Source organism: Sorex araneus, chromosome 2 (genome assembly GCF_027595985.1).
Source record: "Sorex araneus isolate mSorAra2 chromosome 2, mSorAra2.pri, whole genome shotgun sequence".
Lineage (NCBI taxonomy): Eukaryota > Metazoa > Chordata > Mammalia > Eulipotyphla > Soricidae > Sorex > Sorex araneus.
The window spans coordinates 160,058,697-160,070,842 of record NC_073303.1 but is presented as its reverse complement, the minus strand read 5'-3'; the positions used below and the strand labels follow the sequence as shown (position 1 = coordinate 160,070,842).

At 38.0% G+C, this 12,146-nt stretch overlaps 1 protein-coding gene across 1 annotated transcript in view; it reads left to right on the top strand.

Moving 5' to 3' along the window:
• TBC1D23 (TBC1 domain family member 23) overlaps nt 1-12,146 on the top strand; it is a 74,767-nt gene that overhangs the window by 50,674 nt on the left and 11,947 nt on the right. The window contains exons 13-17 of the mRNA XM_055128796.1: nt 415-521; nt 1,641-1,780; nt 2,791-2,835; nt 7,306-7,394; nt 11,219-11,354. Of these exons, the coding sequence (XP_054984771.1) occupies nt 415-521; nt 1,641-1,780; nt 2,791-2,835; nt 7,306-7,394; nt 11,219-11,354 (517 nt within the window). The remainder of the gene's footprint in view (nt 1-414; nt 522-1,640; nt 1,781-2,790; nt 2,836-7,305; nt 7,395-11,218; nt 11,355-12,146) is intronic.

The following is a 12,146-nucleotide window of genomic DNA, read 5'->3' as shown; positions in this document are numbered from 1 at the left end:
AATTTTATTCAGAGAGAGCTTTAGAAGAGGAAGATTTTCTGTAATCTAGAGTCTTTTCAATATTCAATATTCAATATTCCAAAGACAGTAACGATAGGTCTCATTCCCATGACCCTGAAAGAGCCTCCAATCATTGGGAAAGGTGAGTAAGAAGAGAGGCTGCTAAAATCTCAGGGCTGAGTGTAATAGAGACATTACTGGTGCCTGCTCGAATAAATCAATGAACAACGGGATTACGTGACAGTGACAGAGTCTTTTACTCTTTTGAGAAGGTGTAGAAAGAAAATTCATATTTTTATATCCTTGGAACTTTTTCCACTTCTCGATAATGTGTTTATTTCTCTTTGGTAATGAGTCCTCCAAAAGGGACTTGCCCAGTGTGTCAGTTTTTGCCTCCTTTTTGTTTATCTCCAGCATTGCAGCAGCATCTGGCAGACATTAATGTGGATGGACCTGAAAATGGTTATGGCCATTGGATTGCTAGTACCTCAGGCTCTAGGAGCAGTATCAATTCTGTTGATGTAAGTATGTGTGTAGAATATGTTGCCAGATTTGGGCCGGGGTGATAGCATGGCGGGTAAGGTGTTCGCCTTAAAAGGACCAACCCTGGTTTGATCTCCGGCATTCTGTATGGTCCCTGGTAAACCACCAGGAGTAAGTTCTGAGCACAGATCCAGCAGTAACCCCTGCACATAGCTGGCTGTGTCCCCTTCCCCCCAAAAAATGACCCCAAACTGACAGAACACCAAATGCATTGCCAAGTTTGAATAAATGCTTAGAGAAGATGATTACTAGACTCCCACAATAAAAGAAATGTAGTTAAAGTATTTACAAATACATAAAGTGAAGAATATTATTAGAAGGGTTTTATCACCTGAAGACAGTTTTCTGTTCCAGCTTAAATATGAAAGATGATGGTTCTGAATTCTGTGACCAGCTGGAGCTCTCAAGTGAGCTGGTTCTTGGAATGTGGGCCAGGAGAAAACTCAAAGAAGTCTGAAAGCAAAGGGCTGGGAGATTTGATTTCTTCCCTGTATGTGGGCTTGTATATGGCTACCTTCTTGTTATGTTCATAAATAGCCTTCTTTCTTTACATGTATATCCTTGATGGCTCCTCTCTACTGATAAGATACCACTCATTGGGCTAGTACCCCCCACCCATATGACTTAATTTATTACTTCTCTAAAGTCTATATAGTCACTTTAATAAGATATACTGGGACTTTTAACTTGTTTAAAAATTAGGAGTTTTAACAAGTATTTTGGGATGAGAGAGAATACAATTCTATCCATAGTATCTGTAGCACTGTAGCACTGTCACCCCATTGTTCATCGATTTGCTTGAGGGGGCACCAGTAATGTCTCCATTGTGAGACTCGTTACTGTTTTTGGCATATCGAATGCGCCACGGGTAGCTTGCCAGGCTCTGCCCTGCGGGCAGTATACTCTCAGTAGCTTGCCGGGCTCTCTGAGAGGGATGAGGAATTGAACCCAGAAGGATGGAAGAATCGAACCTGGTCAGCTGTGTGCAAGGCAAATACCCTACTGACTGTGCTATTTTAATAGTAGTATGTCTGCTAATTGTTCTAGTAGCAGTTAATTCATGTGTAAATTTTTATTTTTTATTTTTTATTTTTTAGGGTGAATCTTCTAATGGCTCGAATGATAGAGGAATGAAATCACTAGTAAATAAAATGACTGTTGCTTTGAAGACAAAGTCTGTTAATGTCAGGGAAAAAGTTATCAGTTTTATTGAAAATACATCAACTCCTGTGGACCGGTGAGTTTCTTATAACAGATGAGTAATCAAAACTAAAGCAAAGCATTTTACAGTAAATATTAATTGAATTGAGTGGGAATTAGTGCATTCTTTCCGGCCTCTCTCTTGGACTAGTCATGGTTGCCTTCTTGCTATGTCCATCCATAGCCATAGGGTACTATATCATTGCTACCTGTTGTAGCATGGACATTTACATTTTTATTTTTAAATGCAGTCAGTAAAAATTTTTAATTTAATCAAGCCTTCCTGTTTTACAGTAGTATTCACATTATTTTATGCCTATGGTGCTACTGTACCAGGCCCACCACCAGAGTGGCAATACTTCCCCACCCCTGTCCTCCATGTCTCTTCTCCACCCCCACCTCCCTTTGCGTCCTCAGTTCTGAGATCTGTCGACAGGATTTCAGGATTTCCAGTGACCGTTGGACACTGTTCCCGTTCTTTATTTTTTTATACTCTGCACATGAGCCAGATCATGTTATTTCTCCTTGTAACTCTCACTTCACCTAGCATGACATTTTCCAGTCTAAGTCACCTTTATATAAGGTGAAATGAAAAACAGGGTTTTGTTGTCTTATAGCTGAGTAGTATTCCATTATCTATATATATGCCACAGTTTCTTTATCCAGTGTGTAACTGGCACTTGGGTTGTTTCTGGACCTTGACTATTTTAAATAACACTGCAATGAAACATGAGTGTGAATGTCTTTATACATTAAGGTTTTTGTGTTCTTGGGGTAGATGCTTAGTGGTATTATTATTTAGTGACTGCTTGAAAATGCATTCATTTTAAAATATTGAAATAAGTGGTAACACTAAGTTGAAAAGACTATTGGCTTTATTAATATTTGAAATGGGCTTTTCTTGATTTTTCTTTATACTTAGGATGATTTTAACATTTTATGATGTATATCCTGGGCTTGAAAAATTGATTATGCTTTAATTGTGTCTTAAAGCTGTTGGTGTTTGTATAATCATTTTATTCTGTCCTTTACCTCAATTTGCTATAGAATGTCTTTCAATCTCCCTTGGCCAGACAGAACATGTACAGAGCGGTAAGCCAATGAGTAGAGCAGCTTTCTTGGACCATCCTTTTCCTGTAGCATGCCTCATGCTGTCTGCAAAGCCTCATTCCTGTCTTGGCTACATTTTCAAGCAACTATTTCAAGTGCCTACCATTTCTCATTCTGCTTTTTAAGAGTGTGTTATGCTGATTGATCTGCTTTTTGTTTTGGTTTTTTGCTCGATCATTTAAATTTATTTTTCCTTGAATGCTTCTTTATATCTCCTATTCCTTATATGAAAGCCAAATACTTTAAAATCCTGATCATCATGAAACCCACATTTCTTATTGAGATAGAGGAATAGTGAAACATAAAAAACACAGTCCCAGATTTGGCAGTATATTTAAGTATATCATTTTCTTCTGTATCCTTTCCTAACAGTAGAGAAGACTATTAAAACCTATCAAAAGGTAGCTCATGGTTGGGAATTTTGATAACTAACATTTTTAGGTTTTTCTTTTAATAACATGTGCCTAACAGGTGAGTGAGCATATTGAGATGAGTTTCCTATGAGCCATTTTTCTAGGGTTCTCTCTTTGTAATCATTAAATAATTACTTATTTAATGCATTGATATATGACATTGCAATCTTTACACTTAATGTTTTTCAGTTTAGGATATCAATTATAGTAATATCTATGAGTATTTCAAATCTATTCAGAATTTGAATCTAAGTTAAATTTTAGAATTATACAGCTGTTTTTCCTCAGGTGATTTTTCTTATTTTCCGTGACTAGAGTTAGCTCTTTCTTAAAAAAAAAAAAAAATTTTTTTGACCACTATCTCTGTGAAGTACATACTCTAGGCCTAAAAGAAGTAGCTTTTAAAAAACAACAATAATTTACTCTTATTGAGAAGTTTTTATTTTTAAATGTTTGTTTCTGCAGTGTGGATTGTTGTTCTTCTGTTAGTGCTTACTCTAAGCCTATTTTCAAAGAAACCGATTCTATTAAAATTATCAGCTGTTTGTGAATCATCTTTGATTTGTTCTGACCATTGAGTTAATTTAATTTTAACTCTGGAGTTTTCTCCCAAATTCTTAATTAAAAAAAAACAAACTTAAAATTACCGTCTCTGCAGGGCACATCTTGTACACTACTGTCTTCCGCTCTGCCAGCTGAGCTATGGAAGGGAGCGTTGCAGAGTACCTCTGTTTCAAATTGTATTTATTATTTTTACTCTGTCTCTTCCTCCCACTTCTCTTCAGTGTTGTTGATCTTGGTTGTTGCAGTGGTTGGGATTTGCTCCCACTCTAGGCAGTGGTGCTCCCACATTTTCACCTGTGCTCCCTAGTATTGTGTTGCTGGTTGCAGTGCTTGCACACTTGACAGCCTTCCCTTAACTCTGGTGTTTGCCCACCTCTCTCCAGGGTACACACCCCTGGTTGAGGCACACAAATTACAATTATGGCGTTTGCCAGGGATCACTGTGGTATGAACACATGTGTTTGCCAGAGGTGGCACTTCCTGCCCTGGCACTCCCACATCTTCCTTTTGTTTTGCTTTTTTGCTTGTTTGGGGGCCACACCCAGCAATGCTCAGGGGTTGCTGAGCTCTGGCTCTGCTGGCTCGGCACTTAGGAGTTAATTCCTGGTGGGCTCAGGGTATCATATGGGGTGTCGAGACTCAGAACCAGGTGAGCTACGTGTAAGGCAAATGGCAAATGTCCTTTCCGTTGTACTGTTGTTCTGGCCCCTCACACACCTTTCAGTCACAGCCCTCCCCAGGGGTAGATCCCTTCCTGTGGTGTGCTCACAGACCTGCCTCGGGTGCAGCAGGCAGTCTCACAGCAGCGTTGCCAGGACCACTCATGGTGCTTCTGACCAGCTGACCGTTCACTTGCAAAAGCCCCTGTTCCATTCTTCCAGGTCCCAGAAACATTTGTTTTGAAAACAATTTAGTAAAATGTTAAACTGAATTGGGTCTGTCTGTCCCTCCCTCCCTCCCTCCCTCCCTCCCTCCCTCCCTCCCTCCCTCCCTCCCTCCCTCCCTCCCTCCCTTCCTTCCTTCCTTCCTTCCTTCCTTCCTTCCTTCCTTCCTTCCTTCCTTCCTTCCTTCCTTCTTCTGTCTCCTTCTCCCTCCCTCCCTCCCTCCCTCCCTCCCTCCCTCCCTCCCTCCCTCCTTTCCTTCCTTCTTTTTTTCCTTCCCTCTTCTTTTTGTGAAGCAAAATAATTTTATTAGAAGACATTTACTTAGAAATGTGAGGAAATAGAGAAGTGAGACAGTAGAACGGGCATTTGCTTTATACCTGTCTTACCCCAGATTTGATACCTAGCACCCATATGGTCCCTGACCCTGCAGTGATCCCTAAGCACAGAGCTAGGAGTAAGTCCTGAGCACATCCAGGTATGCCCAGAAACCAGAAGGAAAAGACAGAGAGAGACAGAGACACAGAGAGAGAGGGAGAGGGAGGTAGTGAGGGAGGGAGGAGGTAGGGAGGGAGAGAGATAGAAACAGAGAGAGGGAGGGAGAGAGGAGGTAGGGAGGGAGAGAGACAGAGACAGAGATGGGCTTCTCTTGAATGGAAAAAAGCAGAGGAGAAAAAGAGGTAAATATGTCTTCAAGAGAGAATATAAACTTAGATAAAAGCCTGAATTGGGTTTCTTTCAGAGCTCAATAAAATAAATCCCAAACAGTATAAATTATTTCATACATGTTTCTGTTACTAACTTTGATTTTAGAAGTATTAAGAAACTTTTAAAAAGGAGGTTAGCCATTTGATTTTATTAATTTTAGTCTGTCATTTAAGAATTCTCTTAGTAATACTTAGAAATCTTGTTAATATAAACTGCATTCCATTAGACATCTAGATAATAATAGATGACTTGGTTATTTTGGAGGAGGGGTTGCTACTTTATTCACACTTGCCTTCAAGTTCAAACTGTAAACATTTTTGTTGCTTTTTGTGTTACAGTACTCTAACCATGCCTTAGTATCAGAAAACCAATAGTTTATAAGCTAGATGGCACTAAAGTATTTTCAGGCAAAACGATATTATTTTTCTTACTGCCATTTGTAAAAAAGCTGAATCTGAGAGATTATTACTTCCTTTTTCTGTTGACTAATGAAATTAGTTTGGTGGTTTACAGCATAATTTTATGTTAAATATCTTTAATAATTTTGTGATTTTAATTTATGAGTGACTTAACTTATGATTCTCAAAGAGTGTTATACTCTCAGCTCTCATTGGTGTTTCTGTTGAGAAGTGTTGATTTGGGAGAAGTAAAGATTTAAGCCTATTTCAACAAAGTTAAGACAGAGTAAGATTGGGACTGGAGCGATAGTACAGTGTGTAGTAGTGTGGAGGGAGTAGGGTGTTTGCCTTGCATTCGGCCGACCTGGGTTTGATTCCCAGAATCCCATATGGTCCCTTGAGCATCACTAGGAGGAATTCCTGAGTTCGAAGCCAGGAGTAGCCCCTGAGCATCGCTGGGTGTGACCCAAAAAGAAAAAAAAAAGAGACAAATTAAGATTTTGGTTAATGATAATATTATCTAAAATACAAACCTGATGTCTTTTTTCTGGTGGAAAATTTTAATTCTGTGAGTAAATAAAGGCATGTAGATTTAATTTTTTTCCACATTGGGCTATTTCTGTGACAAAGAAAAAAAACAGTCTGTCTTTATCATAAATAACTATAAGCAGTAATGTCTTTCCCCCAGAAATATGAAGTATTTTGTTTCTATTTTAATTTTCCTTCTTGATTTTGCAATTACCTTTGAAAAAAGTAATGAGGCACAAAATTTTTCTATTAAAAAGAGGTTATTCTTTAGAACTTGTCAAGTTTGAGCTTACCTTTTTTTTTTAACATGGTTACTTGAAAAACAAAGACAGGTTTACTTTATAAATACATACTTACTTTATGGTCTATTTATATTTATTTGAAAGAAAAACATTAGTTTCTAGTAAAATATTAGTTTATCGTAAAAAAAAGTGAAGTGAGACTGGGAATGTGTTTCAGTGGTAGAGTATGCAAAATGAGGAAAACTAGATACCTACTCACACAGCACTTTGAATATTTGGTTCCTTATCTGTATTGTCTAACAGATGTGTATGTAGGAGTTGATGTAGTTAATTGTTTTCAGAATTTTCTAAAATACTAAGTTTTATCTAGTAATCTTGGGGGATAATGTTATTGTCACCCTTTTTACAGTTAAGACGCACAGAGTGATTAAGTAGCTTCCCTAAATCCATACAGAAATAAACATTGGTTTTAATATGAATATTAAAACTTTAATATTCAATTTTTACTTACTTGAAGGCATTCAGTCTCTGTCTAGTTCTTATGCCACTGTTGCTAACATAATTTCTTTATCTTGTTTCAATTTCTTTAACATAGCTGTCTTAAAACTGGGTTGTGCCTGGGAAATTATTTATATTTTGTTTGAATATTCATGATACTTGATAAACTTCAATAACTTCTGAAATGATCATTTTTCTCCTTAAAATTCTTTGAATATAGGCATGTGAGCAGCAGTGACAGAGTTGGCAAGCCTTACCGTGGTGTAAAGCCTGTTTTCAGCATTGGGGATGAAGAAGAATATGACACAGGTATAGTAATGATACACTTACCTGTAGACTGCTTTCCTTGGTCACCTTCTTAGGTTTCAGAGATCATTCATACACTACCAGGACAATTGCTTAAACACATGCTCATGCGCGCGCTCGTGTGCGCGCTTGCGCACACACACACACACACACACACACAGATGAAATTCTGTAGAGGAGATTGGAGATTCTTCAGATTTTTTTTTTTTTTTTTTTTTTGCTTATTTTCTTTGTTTTGGGGACCATGCGCTGCAGTGCTCAGGAGTATCTCCTGCCAGTGCCCCAGGTACCACATGCAGTGCTGGTGATGTTACAGTTTGGCTACATGCAGAGCAAGTGCTTAACCATCCTGTACTGGCTCTCTGACACATTTTTTTCTATGTAAAAGTGGTTTTACATAATACACAAAAGAAAGAAGAGAGAGCAAGAAGGAAAGTTCTTCCCATAGAGGGAGGCTGAGGGTGGGGGGGTGGGGGGTTGAGGGATGGTGGGAGGGAAATGGGGGACATTGATGGTGGGAAATGTACACTGGTGGAGGGATGGGTGCTGGATCATTGCATGACTGAAACCCAATTATGAACACCTTTGTAATGGTCTTATCTCTCATGAATATCCAATTAAAAAAATTTTTTTAAATGTAGTATGGAGTTCACGCCCAGTTCAATCAGCTTAATCAATGGCTGAATAAATAGCAGTACTCCTATGAAAAAAACAGTGGTTTTAGACATCATGAATGAGGCCAACTAGAAATCCAAGCTGAAGTATTGAGTAGGCAGTTGATTACTGAATAGGCAGTCTTTAGTTGAGAAGTTTGGGGTGGTGTTGATCTGAGAATTTTTTTTTAGTATTTTTGTAATTGAATCACTGTGAGATAGACCCTTACAAAGCTGTTTATGATTAGATTTTAGTCATACAGTGTTCCAACACCCATCCCTCCACCACTGTACATTTCCCACCACCACCCCCCTCCCCCAGCCTGCCTTTGTGGTAAGCGCTTTTCTTCTTTCTATCTGATCTGAGAATTTTTAAACTATGATAATTTAAACTAACATTTAAATCCATGGGATTGTATGCCAGCCCTTTTGATGTACTCACCTAGCCGAGTTGGACTAAGTTGCAGAAATTCTCAAATTGCGACATCTGAAAAGAACCTTTTGAAACTGGAGGCAGTATTTCAAAGAGCCACAAGATGGGGATGTTGTACCAGGGAAATTCATCGTCTGTGTGGTTTTTCTTGTGATAAAATAATGATTTATTAGTTTAATTATAAAATCACTATATATATCTTTATCAGTTAACCTTAATATTCATATGTGCATTAAATTAAAAATCATAAAATGATGCTCTTGAATATGAGGGACAAAATGCACCTAAATCCCATCTTTTCTACTTAGCACTATATGCTCTTCCGTGACATCCAGCTCAGCCCGTGTACCATATGAATTCTCTGTTACATAAAATTACACCATAATTTATTTCACTGGTCTTTCCCCAGGACCACTGGCAGTTTTCTAGTTTGGGAGATTTTTTTTCTCTTTTAAATAGCACTATATGATTTTTGTAAGTACATCCAAAGGTAATTAGTTCTTACACTCCCAAAACAGTGCTCAGGAAGCTCAGTGCCCCTCCTGGAGATTCTCTGCTCATCATCTGGCAGTTCAGTGTGAGAACCCGACTCAGTGCTGTGGGCTGCTCTATGCTCAGGGGACCACGTGGTGCGAGGGATCTGACTGGGGCCAGCTGCGTGCCAGGCCAGCAGCCTAACCCCTGGAACTATCTCTTTGGCCCCCCAGTGCATAAATTCTTCGAAGTCAGTTGCTGGACAGCATTTGACATTTTTTTTGGGGGGGGTTACTCCTGGCTCTGCACTCAGGAATGAGGCCTGGCGGTGCTCAGGGGACCATATAGGATGCTGGGAATTGAACCCAGGTCGGCCGTATGCAAGGCAAATGCCCTACCCGCTGTGCTGTTGCTCCAGCCCCAACATTTGACTTTTTTTTTTTTTTTTGCTTTTTGGGTCACACCCAGCGATGCTCAGGGGTTACTCCTGGCTTTGCACTCAGGAATTACTCCTGACGGTGCTTGGGGGACCATATGGGATGCCGGGGATCAAACCCAGGTCGGCCGCGTGCAAGGCAAACGCCCTACCTGCTGTGCTATCGCTCCAGCCCCAACATTTGACATTCTTAAATGAAGTTTTCTACATGCAATTTCAGTTTCTTCCCCACTTTTTCTATTTTTCTGTTATCCAACAGTCTTTCTCTCTGAATGTTTCAGTTCTCTCTTTAACAAAAGGATCAGGTACAAATAACATGATATATTTATATATATAACATTTATATATATATACAAATTTTATGGAAATTGCTTAGTAATAAAAGTAAAGCTAGTGTGATGTGTATCATGAAATGAATAAATTTTGATTTGTTTGGAGTAGGATAGCAGTTACATTACTAATATAATTTGATAGTCTTCCTATCAATATATTATTTGATAGATTGAATATAATTGAGTTAAAAAGCAAAAATCACTACTATTTGTTATTTTTTGATACGCATATGTGATTAAAATAAATATCTTTGTAGAACTGATTACACCAAAGTTTTATAGTCACTGTTTCTTGGTGAAAAAGGAAGGGGAGTATGATTGGGAAGAGATATGTGAGGACTTCACTAATTAAAGTGAATATATAGGTATAGGAAGTATATATACAGATAAATGAGATTCATTTTATTATTTTTTATTGTTTCAAAGTTTATATTTTTTCTTTTAAAAAGTGGGTAAGATGGCTGTTTGGTTTTGTTTGGGGCCACATCTGGGAGTGCTGGAGATCAAACCCGGGGCTTCTTATGCCAAAGCAAATTCTTAGGCCGTTTGTGTCACTTCCTTGGATCTTTTTTTTTTCTTAATTTGCTTATTTTTCTTTAGAACTAGAAACCAGGGGCTGGAGAAATAGTACAAGGAATTAGGATGCTTGCCTTGCAAGCAGCATTCCCGGCACCCTGGATGGTCCCTGGAACACTGCCACAAGTAGATTGTGATCCCTGAGCATAGAGCCAGGAGTGAGACCGGAGCACTGCTGGGAGTGTCCCAAAACTTGAGGGGAAAAAAAAAGCCCAAAACTAGAAACCAGCAAGAAGAAAAGAATTCTGCCATCTGCCATCTTAGCTTTGAAATAGGTACTCTTTTAAAAAAATTTTTTTATGGAAATTCTGTTAGTGGCAGCTTTCCACGCACACAGTTCTAATAAGACAGGGTACTTGTTATTAAATCATTCAGGCATCTCTACAAAGTAGTCATAAGTCTAGTCATAGGTCATAGTTTTGTTACCAAATTTTAAAAAGTTGAAATTTCTTACTTTAATCTTTAAAAGTGCATAACAAAGAGAGAGAGAGAGAGAGAGAGAGAGAGAGAGAACGAGAAAGAGAGAGAAAGAAAATATACAGTGAGTAAGGTGTTTTTTTTGTACTCCTGCCTGGAGTGATCCCTGAGTGAGAGCCAGAAATAACCCCTGAACACTGCTGGGTATGGCCCCCAAACAAAGTGCATTCTTAATATTTTTACCTTTTTTGTTTTGTTTCGTTTTGGGGCCACAGCTGGCTAAGCTCAGGACTTCTAACTCTATGCTCAGGATAGTCCCTGAGGATTGAACCTAATTGGCTCCATGCAAGGCAAGCACCTTACCCACACTGTTCTGTCTCTATGACCCCTAACTGAGTTTCTTAATAGATTACGGGCCAGACCTCTAACTGGGGCCAACAGTATGCACGGAAAGTGCCTTTCCTATATTATTTTCCAGGCCTCCTAACACTTTAAATTCCTTATAGATGAAATCGACAGTTCTTCAATGTCTGATGATGACAGAAAAGAGGTTGTAAATATTCAGACTTGGATAAACAAACCAGACATCAAGCATCATTTTCCTTGTAAGGAGGTGAAAGAAAGTGGACACATGTTTCCTAGGTACTTTTTCAATGTCTTCTTCAGAAATTAAATTGAAATTTTATAATAAAAATTATTTTAAATCTTAAAAATAATTTTAAGTAGCATAAAACTAAACTACAGAAGAAACTTTAAGTACAATATGATAATTTCTTTTTATTAATTTGTATTATATCTCTTGATATGTAAAATATGTGATACTTTATTTTGAAAAATTTGATAAAAATGTTAAAGTGACAGTACATTGAGCACCTTTCTAAGTCTTAGATTTACTAGCTTTTAACTTCTACACTACCTTCTCTCTCTAGTTACATATATATTTATATACATGTATATACATATGCCTTCTTTTTATCACACCATTCAGAAGAAACAGGTATGATCCTTCACCCTAACTGGGCTGGCTGTATAAATCTCCCAAAAACAACCCCAATTATATCATCATATTTTTTAAACCTTAACAGTCATATGTCATTCAGCATATACACCATACTCATATTCAGTTTTTTAACAGTACCTTGAAGTGTATTAAAAGATACTACTTTTTGGGTGCAGGAATCAGTGATGAATACATTGAATAACAATACATTGCAATAGTGGCTGCATCTTATATTTCACCAGTGTGCACCTGTACTACCATCATCATTGTTTACTCATTTTCTTATGATGCATTAATCTCTTGGTACTAAACATTCTGCAGAACAACCCATATTCTAAATTTGTCTTGATATTTGTTTTGTTGTATTACATGAAAAGTATATGAGTGTCTTCATTATATTAAGAATAAGCTGTTACACAGGAGGGTTATTAGTT